The following is a 13016-nucleotide window of genomic DNA, read 5'->3' as shown; positions in this document are numbered from 1 at the left end:
TGTTTTTCTTTTTATTGCTGTGTTTTATTTTCTGATATCTGCCATCCGTTGCGTATTCCTTTTGGGAGTCGTTTGTCCAGGAGAAGGACTTGAATCAAAGCTGGAAATGTCCCCCCAAAACGCCCTCAAATCCAAGGCCACTTTGGGCGCGTTGTTTTTTGGCCCCGTTTGTTAAAAATGCGATTTGAGGGTCAACCTTTTTAGAGATGGGCACGTTGAGGGTTGCGTACGATATTTTATATGGGAACTGTCCGAAACAGAAGGGCGGAGAGGAATCTTCCAATCCGATAAAACCATTTACCAGATCTAAAGCGATCGACGAGTTTTTCTTTTTCCTTGTTCATCGTGCCCGAGAGTCTCTGGTGATTTATTCATTGAGCAATGGGTGAAGGGGATTATAAAAAAAATGCGTGAGTAGTTTGTTTGCAGGAGTGGGGAGTGGACTGCTTGGCAGGACTTGTCGGCCAAAGGGCAAGCAAGGCGTAAACGGAGACTCTTGATTGCTCACCTTTCTCAACACTTTGCAGAGGGTTTGTCGGCGGAATCAGTCTGCTCGTCAGCAGCATCACTGGACCAGGTAAAACGACCACCTCCCAACCTCTTGTTTTGCTACATCACTGATCAATCCGTTGCCCAAATCCCTCAAGGCATCATCACAATCCCACTCTTGTTTCAACAGGCTGGATGGCTTTTGTACGTTTCGACGTTCGTCTTGTCTGTGGGAACGGGTTGAAAAAAAACTCACAACCCGACGAAATTCTCCGTGTAGGCCAACGTTATGCTTCATCATCATTGCCTTCCTGTCCGCCCTTGGATGCCTGTTTTTGATTGAGAGCATGACATATTTCCCTGGAAATGAAAAGTTCCAGGTGAGTGAAAATGGAGATCTGTTGAAGGGATTCTTTTTGGGAATGCAACAGAATTCACAAACGCTTGAACGTTTCTTTTTTTGCAGAGAAATGTCGAGTTGACAGTGTTGGTTCATCAGGCAAGTCCTATGGATGAGACTTTGTGGTCGTTTGCATCAAACTAAAATGGGATGGAATCTTAGTTTTATGGACGGAAATGGTACTATGTTATGCACATTATCCTTTACGGATCACTCCAAAGTTTCAACATTGCGTCCATTATATCGGCTGCTCAGGTAAAGAACGGGGGGAAACCCGAAATATGCAAAAAGAATATCGATACAAACAAAAACCGGACATTGAACTCGTCCTTGATTTTTTAGACATTTGATGCGTTTTTGATTACAATCTTTGGACGGACCTGCGGGTTTGGGATTTCGCCCTTGTCTGGATTCATCTGTGCGTCCGAGCAAACGAATTCGAATTCACCTTTTGGGGATAACTACATGTTATGTACGGCGGGGTTCTTGGTATGTCGTTTGCTGTTTTAGTTGGGTTTGTTTGGGAGTCTCGGAGCCAGTGAGCTTACTCTCGTCATTTTTGCTTCACCCTAGGTTCTCCTTGTCCTCGTCATCCCATTGATTACCCTCAACCTAAACGATAATCTCATTGTTCAATTATGTATGTGGTCACACTTGCAATTCCAGCATTGTTTTCCGAAAGAAACTGACGCTCGTAAACAGTTTCGCTTGTATACCTCGTCTTTGTCATTCTGGTGTGGGTCATCATGGCCTTTGCTGTTGGACTCGGTTCAGCAGGGATGCAGACATTTGGGTCGAATCTAACTGGGGTGATTGGGACGGTCATGTTCAATTATAGTGAGTTGCTGATGCGTCTTGGTTGGTCGTGATGGGTGCATGGTATGCTGATGATGTCTGGCTGGGTTTAAGCTTTGGCGAATACAGTGCCGAGTTGGATGAACACCAAGGTGAGTTGGTGTTCGCATGGTGGAGAGGTTGCGAGAGAAACGAGTAACAAAAATGTTGCTTCCCCATTAGCACAAATCGGTGCCCATCGCCAAAACGGTCTGGTGGTCGACATGGATGGCTACTGCGATGTACCTCATCATTGGTATCTTTGGTACGTTCCAACATCCTCCACCTAGGTCAGAACCAATTCACTTGCTCACCAACCTATTTTTTTTTTTTCTAACCCAAAAGGCGGCGCCGCCTTCCCGATGCCATCGGATTCAAATCTTATTCAAGCCATTGCCTCCAATGATCATGTCTCTGCTGCGGGCAAGGGCGTCAATCAGGCCATTAACGTCACGTACCCGGTTTTGGTACTGCTGACTTCGATCCCCGTCTCAATCATTATTGTAAAACTGAACTTGGTGACAAGTCGATTATGTACCGGGTGTAAGTAGTAAGTCGTTTAACCGTTCAAACTTTTCAAACTTTGTCATTAATAATATTCTGGAATTCACGGAATTGCAGCCTGGGCATCTTTCTGGGCCGCTGCTTTCCCCTTTATCGCCGCCCTCCCCTTCCAAACCGGCGCATGGATCACATACTTTTCCAACTGGAGTTCCCTCATATTCCAATCCCTATGCAACTTTGCAGCTCCCTTCCTGGTCTACCTCTACCTCCCTAAACGGAATCTCGTCATGCAACAATCCGTATTAGACGAACTCGAGTTCTTGGACATTGACGCCGGGATTAAGAAATGGAAAGACGACGACGACGACTTTGATTATGTCTATCATTTACCGTATGCGGACTTGAACCGGCTGGGTGTACAGCGCTATAATCCTTTTGCACCAGCTGCTACGGCCGGGTCCCAGGCTTCCTTGGCTGTAGGTCAAGGTGCCCCTGGACAGCCAAGCACTGCCGGTGGATCCTCGTCAGGGACGAGCGCCCAGCAGTCCCAATACTTTGGTGGACCCCGATACGGCCAATCCGTCGCACAACTCTCAACCGCCTCTGGACAATCTGCCAAGCAACTCATGAGACAAATGCTCGGACCAGGTGGAGGCGGGTCACGGAGACGAATGAACAAAACCACGAGCAAGATGAACAGCAATGCCACCTCCCGTCGAACAAGTTTAACAAATTCAAGGAGTATGACGAATTTAGGGGGTGGATTGGCTGTTCCAGGTGCTGGAGGGTTGGCACCTCCCAGCGAGGGAGCCCGTCGTCTAAGCGTCATGCTGATGCCTGGAGCCAACATGAACAAAATCCATCCAGTAACGGACATGGATGACGACGTGGAAGCGAATTCCAAAGCCATGATGGCCGCTCCAGCATATGTAGAAGATAAAACGGGTGAGATGGGACAATTCCGCGCGATACCATATTGGATGTCGAGAAGGGTGCATCCATCGTGGATTGCAGCCGCTGCGTTGGTTCTTACTATGGTCGCCGCGCTTGCAGTGCTGATTTTGGATGTTATGGAGGTTGCCCAATCCGGATTAGATTTGAGCTCGAACTCAAACTCGAATGGTACTTCTTCAGATGGGCCAGTGTTGGAGGTGGTAGGGGATATTTAAAACCAAAAAAAAATCGCCCTGTTGAGATCGCAACGATTTCAAAAAAATCAGATCAAATGTAAAACCCATCCCTTTTTTTTATTTTGTAACATGTACAATGCAAATACCATACGAGCCTGCGTCTATAAAGTATAGTTTATAAACCTGCCTGAAAGTAAAAAAAAAAGGAAAATGGCCGATACAACCCACTGAAAGCAACTCATGCATCTGGCAAAATAGCAACAGAAAATCTATTAACCACCGCCGCCTCTCCGTCCGCTAACCACAACAGCCCCCCTCAGCCCCTCCGGCAACACCCCAACCAACACCTCCAACTGCCTCTTCAACTTTATGTACTGCTCTCTCGTTGGTACTACGCCCCCCATAACACCAACCGGACCGGGAGAAGAAGGACCTGGCGCGGCAGCACACAGACTATGAGCCCACCCACCATGACTTGATGCCAAATCCATATGCGCGTGATGGTGCTGGGCGGTATGGACATGTTTCTGCGGTACATGCGCATCAGCAAAATACGGAGAATACTTTACAACTTCATCCCGAATCCTCAACAACAAATCCACACATTCTACATCTCCCGTACTCCCCCGTCGTCTTAGCCGATTCGGAGCAGTTCCATTCAACCTTTCTATAGCCCATGACGCCACATCCTCCTCACACAAAACATCCAAATACCTTCGTCGCCATTCGCGATACACTTCTTCCGTTCGCGATTGGAGCCATGCAGCAAAGTTGACAGACAATAGGAACGCCCGGTAGAGATCACTTAATGGGCGCTTGCAATTGACGGGAAGATTCGTTGACCCTGCTTGCTGTTCTACTGTGCGTAGGAACGTGTCCTGTTTGAAGGGTTTGATCTCGGGACGGGTACGGAGATTGGAGAGGGTCATGTGGAGAGGGTTTCCAACGATGAGGGACTCAAAGTGACGATTGAGGGGTTGGATAAAGCGTTCAGTTAAATCGATGAAGTGCCGGCGGAGCATGTTATCAAGGATATGAACAGGTTTGCCCCTAATCGCAGCCTCTACGACTTCCTTGATCAGTTTGCGGTCTTTGGAGAGATATGGCTTGTGCTTGCACGTTATACTTTCGACGACCACGGCATCAGATACGCCGCAGGTTGGTGATGCAATGTCTTTGGATGGGGTTGGTTTGGGTGTTTTGGAAAACGTGAGGATAGAAGGTTTTTTCGGGGAGTTATTGGGGGTATTTTTTGGCCTGCCTACAGTTGGGGATGGTGATTGGGCCCGTGGGAGTGTCCTAGAGAACGTTTGTCAGTCATCGACAATCCACGAAATTCATCTCCCCGTCCACAAAAAGTACTCACGGACTCCACATTTCAGGCTTGGGTGTAAGCCCCCCACTCTTCCCCTGAGTACTACCATCACTGCTCATTTTCGGATGGGAGACACGCGCTGCTCGTATGACATTGGGCCAATGCTCTAGTACCTTGGTGAAGACCGGATTTGTAACACCAATGACCGTAGCGGTTGTAGGCAACTACATCAAAAGAATATGAGCTCATGCTTGATAGTCATTTCTAACTCACCTACTGTTCTAATTCACCTACCCGCTGACGATTAGCAATTCCCTTAAAATCCGAATCCTGTATTGTGAAATAAGGGCGATAGTCTCCTCCAAAGGGTATCTATCATATCTCGTTAGTTAAACAACAGACCGTCACAAAAAGTCCGAATCTTCAAAATAACCTACCGGTTTAATCAGCTCTACCAAGCCCCACACAATTTCACTGCAAGCTTTTGGGCTCTCCGCTACAACCAGCAAACTCTGCCCAACGACCATCAACTCCCAACACACCCACAACAGCTCCAAAGAGCCCGCAAAGAGCTCATACAACTTTCCAGGCGTACATATAACGGCAGTTTGCCAGTCGGGGGATGGGGGTGCTTCCGTTGTATGCGGTTTTGGTGATTCAAAAAGTTGGGCAAAGCGTGCAGTGGGGGGAAAGGAGTACCGTGTAGCCTCGCCGAGGAATGGGAGGGTTAACGATATTGGATAATATGCAACCTCGGGAGAGAGGGAAGAGGGTGGTGACGGCCTATAACAAACTTTTAATCTTGCTTGTCCAGAACGGCAGCTAGAGTGAAGGTAGTAACAAACGCACCATGCAGCAATACTAAAACTCGCCGTCTCCAACAGTGTCTTGGCAGCAGAAGACGTAACCGAAAGGTCGGACCCAGCTTTTTGGCGATCCTCAACGAGTGCATCCATGTACCGCGGACCCAGCTCACTGATGAGATGAACGAAAAGACCCGGCCACGGGTGGGGTGTCAGAATCACTAGAGATTTCTGTGGACGATTGGGATCAAGGTGCGCCATTAGTACCACTTGCTTTCATCGCATCCATTCAATAGTGATCTAAAGACCAACCTGAAAGTAGCCTCTCCGAATCTCCGTGTCCTTTTGCTGCCGAAAAAAAACGTACCCATAAGAAAACCCATCTGTATCTACAGGCAACCCGGCACCCGGATGCAGCCCGGTCGTCCCACTCAATGCGGTCGGCATCGCCAGCGGAGGGGGCTGCTGCTTTTGATAAAGCTCCGTGGTAAAATGTCCCGCTCGCATGCGGAAGGTAAACGTGCTGTCACCGACATGAGAGGCCGAGTTGGAGTCTGGAAAGGCGGAAAAGGAGCTGTGGCAATAATATGAGTTAGCGGGGTGTGCTTGCTGGCATATAGAGGAGACGTAACATACATGTTTTTCCGCTCGGATTCCGTAAAGTCTATCGGAGGATAAACACACTCGAGTGCTACCGGAAAGAGACCCATATTCATCAATACGAATACAGAAAGGCAGCCAATCAAGCAAACGGGGCCCACCTTGCCCTAGTTCTAAATCGAAGTTCACCACACAGAAACATAGAACCCATTCCCAAAAGCGTTTCAAATCCAAGTTCAGCAGCCCGTCGTCCAGCGCGGGCGAGAACGGTCCTGATCGTGTCAGGAGAAAGGAGTGGTGGGGGGAAATGAGCGGCGTGAGTGTCGTTGTCGATGGGGCGTCCAAGGGCGGCGGCGGTGGACGCGGCATTGGGGTATCTGATTTCAAACTCTGTTCTCCAGTTTCCTTGCGTCGATCGTCGACTGTACATCCTTCTGAAGCAGTACTATATGACGAACTCCCTTCATCGTTCAATCCAACCTCCTCGAATCCCTCATCAGGTTCATCCTTAACCAACATGGGCAACGAACCGACAAACGCTCCGGCAGAAGACGGAAACAATGACCTTGTATCGGGCGTGTCGATCAACGATGGGCGCGCGGATAAGAGGGACGGCGGCGTCCGGGAGCGCTGTAGTGTTTCTACCGGGGGTATGGGGAGGGACGCTGGGTCTGAAGTCATTGTAGGGTCGGACAGGTCGCATGGAGCAGAATCAGTTCGAATGTAAGTTTTCCGACGTTCAATTTTAGGACGCGGTGGTGGTGATGGATCGCCTGTGTCGTCGGGGGTTGTGGGTGGTTGAGACATGCCGTCGCCGTCGACGGTTTCCATCCTGTTTGTGTTGTCGTTGGCCAAGTCTCTCTCCGGTTGAGATACCAAAAGGAAAAACGTACGAGTGTGTGCCAATTTGCCCAGAGTATGTTTCAATTGAAGAAGCTACCCGCCAAACAAAGGCATGACCTCCGATGCTCTTCACAAAAACTTATTTCGTTGCCGTTTGTTTTGCGAGATCCCTTCCCCCCCTCCTCCTTCCAAAAGAGATGAAATCTGCTGCAAGTGTTCTAAAAAAACACAAAAAGACGAGATTCGCTTCGTTTTTTGAACCCCCAAATCAGGTCAAAATGAACGCTGACGACATCCAAAACGCGCGTAAGTCGAAGCGGAACTTACTTCTTCTTCTTCTTCGTCTTCGTCTTCTTCTTTGAATGGGATTTTTTGTCATCGTAGCGGGCCCCAAGAAGGATTGCATTGCATCGTCTGCAGAATGTTTAAAAGCGCCTTCCAGGTAATCAAGACATACCTTCGCTCTCCTTGTCTGTCTCCCGCCTGGCTCACTCTGCACATCACATCATACACACAAAAGGGCGGTCCCTCCTTTGATATCCTCTCCGCCCAAGGCAGCGCCAACACCCTCATGCATTGCGCATTCCACTCCAAATCGTTTATAAGACGTACCTACGATCCGTCCATAAAGGTAGAGACGCTTGTTTTTAAAAGATCATCAAGGAATGAGATGTTTGATAAAAAGATAGGGTTTTTGTTACCATTGCGAGAAAACGGGACAGATTTCAATTCCAAAAGATCCAAAGCAAAGTGGTAATTATATTCACGTATGCTTATTTCTGGGTCTTTGTGAAAGATGGCCAATTACTACAATCGATGGGATAGCCTACCTCCTCCAACCCTTTCTCGTCCTGCAAATCTTTTTGTCAAACGGACAGCCCTTTTCCGTTGAATTCTGGTGAGTCCCCCACATCCGCCTTCTTTTTTCGGCAATAAAAGACAGGGTAAAATGACAATTCATGACAGCATCACAGATCTTTCCAATGCCCACAAACGATTTTTCCTCTCCACCACGGCGAAAACAACCAAAATCACCGCCCTCCACATGACGCTACCTTTTCCGCATCTTGTTCGCGGCAAGGTAAGCCTTCTGTTCCCTATGAGAATTAGCTACGGGACACGATGGCCCCTCTGAAACGAGATAAAAGTGGATCAACCTTTGCCTAGACCTCTCTTCCTTCCTTTCTGACCGCACGTTTCGATGTCTTGACACACTCTGTGTTGGTGGAACGGTTCGGATTCGGAGGATTTTTACGGTGCTGCGACGTCCTGTGGATAATACCGGGATAGGTATGTCTCTTGTTCTTCTCCAAGGAATGTCCAATGACAGAGTTTGGTGTCATTGTAGATTACGGGGATGGAGGCGGAAACGATCCGTATGCAGAGGGCATACCACGCTCAATGGATTTTTCACCGGGCGTGGAATATGTCACGCAGGTGCTGACATTTGAGAGGGTGCATCAAGGTGTGTTAGGTACCCTCATCGTTCAACATAAAGTTTTTTATTCATAAGAACAAATAGGCTCATCGCCACTGCCACCTCACCAACGACATCATCAACAGCAGCACCAACGTCCCATCCGCAAAACCCGATCCGCATCCCTCCGTGCTCTGATACGACCGATACCTCCTCGACTCCCGCCCATGCGGAGACTGGACCAAAAGACGGTCATTGGTGTATAGACCACCACTTTATGGCAATTTCATTAGTTTTATAGTTTTTTGCTCTTTTGAGGGCAGTAGTCTGTCATGAACATGCCCGCTACAGTTCGTGCATCCGTCAGTCCGGCAAGCTGACTGGTATCAGCGTCAACACGTTTTGATCACATAAATGTAAAAGATTCGTTTGCAATATGCCCGTGGGTAGCGATACGTACAGACTCGTTGTCATATTTCCCAACTATATTGTCACCCTTTTAAGCCTTCATCTGAATCACGGGCCAAAGCCAGAAAAAAGCTTCCACGTAGCAGGAGCCATCGACATCCCTGACTCATCCATCTGTCAAAAGCAGTTAGACTTGACTGTCAAATGCCCCAAAAGCTTGTCCAATCTCCAACTCGCCAATGTCATCCTTTTCATTATTTTTGTGATATTTCTTTACAAAATGCAGTCCGATAACGCCGAATGGAATCCGGACGGCGTCGAGGTGACCATTATGGACCAGGACGTATTGGGTTATGCCCTAAAGGTTTGCGTAGAGGCTCTGGCTGGGCTACCAGCTGTTGTCAAGGGCGGCAGGGTGATGAAGGTCTGTTCTGGTTAGTGCGTACGGGATGGGATAGTGTAGTAGCTGATGCATTTGATGATTTAGGCTTTGGGAGCTGCTACGGTGGTGCTCGATGAGCCTCCGGTCCCGCATGCAGTGGTTTCTGGACAGATGATGGAGGAGGAGGAAGAATACATGGATGAAGATAGTGATGAGGAAGATGAAGATGATGAAGAAGTAGAGGAGGAAGACGAAGAGTTTCTGCAAGACAGCCCTCCTCACACTCCATCCCCGATACAACGCCTCAGCCCTGAACTCCTTTTCCACATCTTCTCTCACCTCCCCCTCGCCAGCCTCCCCAACGTAGCTCTCGTCAACAAAATCTGGTCCGCTGCAGCAAACAAATATCTCTGGGACCATCCCAAAATTCACTACACTGGCTCCCTAAAGGGCCTTGTAACTTTTTATGCGAATTTATGTGGTGTCGAGGGACGTCATCGTGTATCAAAGTTTAGCTTGTTTTGGAGCGCCGATACAGCATTCCGGAACTTACATGGAACATATGGGAGGGTTTTAAAAGGCATTTTTGGAATGATGGACGGGTTACAGGCTGTTCATTTATCTCATGGTGCGGTTCCCTTGGAGGCTTTGGAAGTATTGGGTGAAAAGTGTCCCCAGCTGTCTGTCGTGGATCTAGTGGACATGAGGGGGTTGACAGTGGAAGGCATCATCGCTCTCACCCAAGCCGGAAAGCTAGAGAGGTTGAATCTGAGTCAATCGAGAGTGCTTCCGACATTTTGGTCGGAAAATCTGACTGAACTTGCAGAGGCTCTGGCAACTTGCACTCGACTCCGTACGCTGTGCATCCCTTGGTTGTCTATCCCAGACCATTCGCTTCACATTCTGTTCTCGGCGGTCATCTTGTTGGAACACTTGGACCTCTCGTCGACACTCATTACCGACACAACGGTCGCATCGATCCTCACCTCCTGTCCAAGACTAGCTACCATCATCCTAGATTCCTGCCCCCAGATTACCGACGAAACACTCTGCCATCTCGCCCAATCGAACGTGAAGAACGCATCGCTCTCGCGCGCTTCTATTACGGATTCTGGCATCCTCGCATTTGCCCGTGGACGCGGCGCAGAGGTCGATAAACTCTGTGTATGCGGTGCCAAAGACCTTACAGATTTTTCCATGCAGATTTTAGGAAAGCATTGCACTCAAATTCGCCTCCTGGATATCGCGAATTGCAGAAACATTACCCATCGAGGTCTCCTCTCGTTCATCGAGCCTGAACACGGCAGGAAGAACATTTGGATGCGTCATTTGAATTTAACGGGTACCAGTGGAATGATCACAAATGAGACGATAGCGAGCGTGTTAGGGGCGTGTCCAAATCTCGTCACCGTGTTGACTCCTATGCATGTTCGCGGCAAGGTGGTAAAAGAGATTGAGAGGAGATGTGGAGAGGGAGGAGGGAATCATGAGATTTTTTTCCCGCAACAGTGGTTTGGAGTGATGCATGGAAACGTCTCTGTTTCTAGGTAGGGAGGGACTGACTCGCCTGTTTCGATTTGTTGTTCGAGGATGGAATGATTGGGATGCTTGTGTATGTTGCGTTCAAATCACACGAACGCCTTTTTGCCAAACCCTTTGCAATTCTGTAAAGCGTATATATAGCAATACAAACCATGCGCACCGTTTCTTTTCAATTCCTTTATTCATCCTAGAGCAACCCGCTTGTTGAAAAGGTGAGGCCATCAATAAACAAACATCCAACACTACAGACGGCAAGGGAAGAAGCTCAGATCGCTTATGTCATACGCGTCGATCTGCTTCCAGGACGGTTTCTTTTTCGACGAGCGTTTTGCTGCGAAACCGGCGGGGGTCTCTCCAACATGACACCCTTCCTCCAACTTCCCAAGAGAGAGGCGTTCATCCAGCTCTCGCTCAGCAAGCACACCCATCCAACCGACACATCTCACCTTCAAGAGGTACATTGTCCTCAAGTTTAGATCCACTTTCGAGCTAGGATGTAAATCATTCAGTTAGGGTTTCCTCATTGGACGGTCCTACGTTCCTGTAAAGAAACAAGGAGAGCTGCAATTAATTCATACACCGCGCGAGCGGGAGGAAACATGGGAGGATCTGCCGTTGATTCGAACACCATGTAAACGGGAGGAAATCCGGAATGATCACCGCCGGAGAAGAGAGGGCGCAGTAGTGGATGGTGAGAGACGGCGATGGGGGCGAGGAGGGAGCGGGAGGGGAATCAAGAGAATTGTGCCCTTGTCTCATGCACCACCACTTCCTGCCCCTATTGCTGAGAATAAATCAGTACCTGCTACGACTGCGAGACCACCGTCCAGTCAACCTCCACCGCCCCAACCGCACGCACCTGACGCTCACCCAGAGAAACTAGAGCAACCACACCCACCCCGTCCCCGCACACCTTTGGTCATCCACCTTACACCACCAGCTCACCCACCAGCCCCAGTCCCCGTCCCGCCCTCCAAACCGCCATCCGTGCCACCACACCTTCACTACAACCTCCGCGCCATTCGCTCCAAAGCCCTTTCAATGCACCCCGTATCCTAGTACATATAAACCACCTTGAATAGAATAGATCCAAATTGTTTGCATAATTGCGCTGGCTCCAGAAATGATGTTGGATAAAAAAAGACCACGTCGTCTCACGATGAACGCAAGACAACACATGTTTTTCTATCCACTCCCTCTTTCCCGTCGGGATGTCCCCCGCCCTTGTTCCAGACGCGGGATTCAATAGACGGGTGTGAAAAGACGTGCCAAAAACACGAAGGGGGTTTCATCGAGGTGCTAGAGTTTATGTAGTGATGGGGGAGGAATGTTCTGGAAATTGTCATGATACATGCTGTGAAATGGTTGCTGTCGGCAAAGCTTCGTTGACAGCACACTCAACACAACCATGCAAAATAAACTCTCAAAAAGACTTTTGTAGGCAATAATAGGTCCATGGTATTTGGATGCAAGAGGCGGAACCGCCCGGGTAGGAAGGACACCAGTGTGCTATATTGATCGGATGACTTGCAAACCAGACTTTTCAAATGACAATACGCACATAAGTAAAATGAAAACGACCTCGCTCTTCCAACAGCGAGCGAGAGACATGGAGCAGGATGTGAATCCGCGTTGCAAGGCGTCCTGCTTCCACGTTAACCAATGGACAGGGACAAGCTAGCGACAAAGATATCAAACTGATTCCAACTGGACGGAAGTAGCAACATGAAAAGGTTTCAAACTTTGCATAAGCCTGCGTAAACTTTCACATGGCATGTCCAGTCCTGAGACTGCGGGCAGCGTCAACTGACTGCGAAGGCAAATTCACTGCAGCAACCATGAAAATAAAAAACCAAAATCTCCTTGGCCTTGCTCCAAGATATGAGCAGGAGTCGAAAGCTTGCATGTAAAAGCACACTGTCAAATCCTTGTACATGTCCCCATATCATAAAGCATCAACTTGTGCATCTCAACGACCACACTACAATTCAACAGCAAAAAACTCTACTGTGACATCGCAGGACTTGCGCGAGCCTCGCCCATGTCACTTAAATATGATATATTAATGCTACTTGTGAGTAACCCACAAGAAACTGACGCAAAAGAGCAAGCGAGTCCTGAAAAGACATGATGCAACGAAAGGCGCTGGTTACGCATATTCCTGCGTAACTTTTAAGATGACTCCCGCTAGATCCATACCCAACAAAACCCCTTCAAGAAATCAATAACATTGACCAACACATCCAAATACACATAAATAAACATCACATCCAGCCTCAACTGGAAACGTGCTAATGTGGTGTTGCTTTAATCAACCTCTTAAACCGCTATCTAATCGTCAACAGCAGT

The 13016-nt window shown here is 48.5% G+C and overlaps 5 protein-coding genes across 5 annotated transcripts; 4 read left to right on the top strand and 1 right to left on the bottom strand.

The window, feature by feature from the left end:
* The first annotated feature begins 195 nt into the window (after positions 1-195).
* On the top strand, positions 196-3543 carry SPPG_04673 (uncharacterized protein). Its single transcript, XM_016752907.1, has 13 exons — positions 196-410; positions 528-577; positions 648-693; positions 770-869; positions 956-988; positions 1052-1144; positions 1232-1378; positions 1463-1529; positions 1592-1726; positions 1799-1836; positions 1907-1988; positions 2069-2266; positions 2345-3543. Exons 1-13 carry the CDS (start codon positions 382-384, stop codon positions 3394-3396), a joined length of 2070 nt encoding a protein of 689 aa, XP_016608389.1. The 5' UTR covers positions 196-381; the 3' UTR covers positions 3397-3543.
* Positions 3468-7168, bottom strand: SPPG_04672 (uncharacterized protein). The gene is made up of 8 exons (XM_016752906.1): positions 6237-7168; positions 6112-6166; positions 5788-6049; positions 5522-5706; positions 5110-5455; positions 4967-5044; positions 4724-4896; positions 3468-4656 (listed from the first exon to the last, which is right to left on the bottom strand). The coding sequence occupies exons 1-8, from the start codon at positions 6904-6906 to the stop codon at positions 3630-3632; spliced, it is 2796 nt and encodes a 931-aa protein (XP_016608388.1). The 5' UTR covers positions 6907-7168; the 3' UTR covers positions 3468-3629.
* Positions 7169-7867: 699 nt separating this feature from the next.
* Positions 7868-8601, top strand: SPPG_04671 (uncharacterized protein; the record flags this gene model as incomplete). The annotated part of the gene is made up of 4 exons (XM_016752905.1): positions 7868-7999; positions 8067-8208; positions 8267-8383; positions 8441-8601. The coding sequence occupies 4 exons, from the start codon at positions 7868-7870 to the stop codon at positions 8599-8601; spliced, it is 552 nt and encodes a 183-aa protein (XP_016608387.1).
* Positions 8602-9023: 422 nt separating this feature from the next.
* On the top strand, positions 9024-10830 carry SPPG_04670 (uncharacterized protein; the record flags this gene model as incomplete). Its single annotated transcript, XM_016752904.1, has 2 exons — positions 9024-9167; positions 9231-10830. The coding sequence occupies 2 exons, from the start codon at positions 9024-9026 to the stop codon at positions 10674-10676; spliced, it is 1590 nt and encodes a 529-aa protein (XP_016608386.1). The 3' UTR covers positions 10677-10830.
* A 196-nt stretch (positions 10831-11026) lies between these two features.
* SPPG_04669 (uncharacterized protein) lies at positions 11027-11726 on the top strand (the record flags this gene model as incomplete). The annotated part of the gene is made up of 2 exons (XM_016752903.1): positions 11027-11122; positions 11181-11726. 2 exons carry the CDS (start codon positions 11027-11029, stop codon positions 11724-11726), a joined length of 642 nt encoding a protein of 213 aa, XP_016608385.1.
* Positions 11727-13016: the final 1290 nt, after the last annotated feature.

The sequence above is a fragment of the Spizellomyces punctatus genome (genome assembly GCF_000182565.1).
Source record: "Spizellomyces punctatus DAOM BR117 chromosome Unknown supercont1.7, whole genome shotgun sequence".
Classification (NCBI taxonomy): domain Eukaryota; kingdom Fungi; phylum Chytridiomycota; class Chytridiomycetes; order Spizellomycetales; family Spizellomycetaceae; genus Spizellomyces; species Spizellomyces punctatus.
Note: the sequence above shows the minus strand (reverse complement) of the source record. Positions and strands in the feature narration are given on the sequence as shown.

Bases quoted from the DNA above. Each gene is read 5' to 3' on its own strand.
- SPPG_04672 (XM_016752906.1), bottom strand. From the start codon at position 6,906: ATGGAAACCGTCGACGGCGACGGCATGTCTCAACCACCCACAACCCCC. The intron at 4,897-4,966 runs GTAGGTGAATTA...CTTTTGATGTAG, and splicing joins GAATTGCTAATCGTCAGCGG to TTGCCTACAACCGCTACGGT. The intron at 4,657-4,723 runs GTGAGTACTTTT...AACGTTCTCTAG, and splicing joins AAGCCTGAAATGTGGAGTCC to GACACTCCCACGGGCCCAAT.
- SPPG_04673 (XM_016752907.1), top strand. From the start codon at position 382: ATGGGTGAAGGGGATTATAAAAAAAATGC. The intron at 1,530-1,591 runs GTATGTGGTCAC...GCTCGTAAACAG, and splicing joins TAATCTCATTGTTCAATTAT to TTTCGCTTGTATACCTCGTC. The intron at 1,727-1,798 runs GTGAGTTGCTGA...GCTGGGTTTAAG, and splicing joins GACGGTCATGTTCAATTATA to CTTTGGCGAATACAGTGCCG.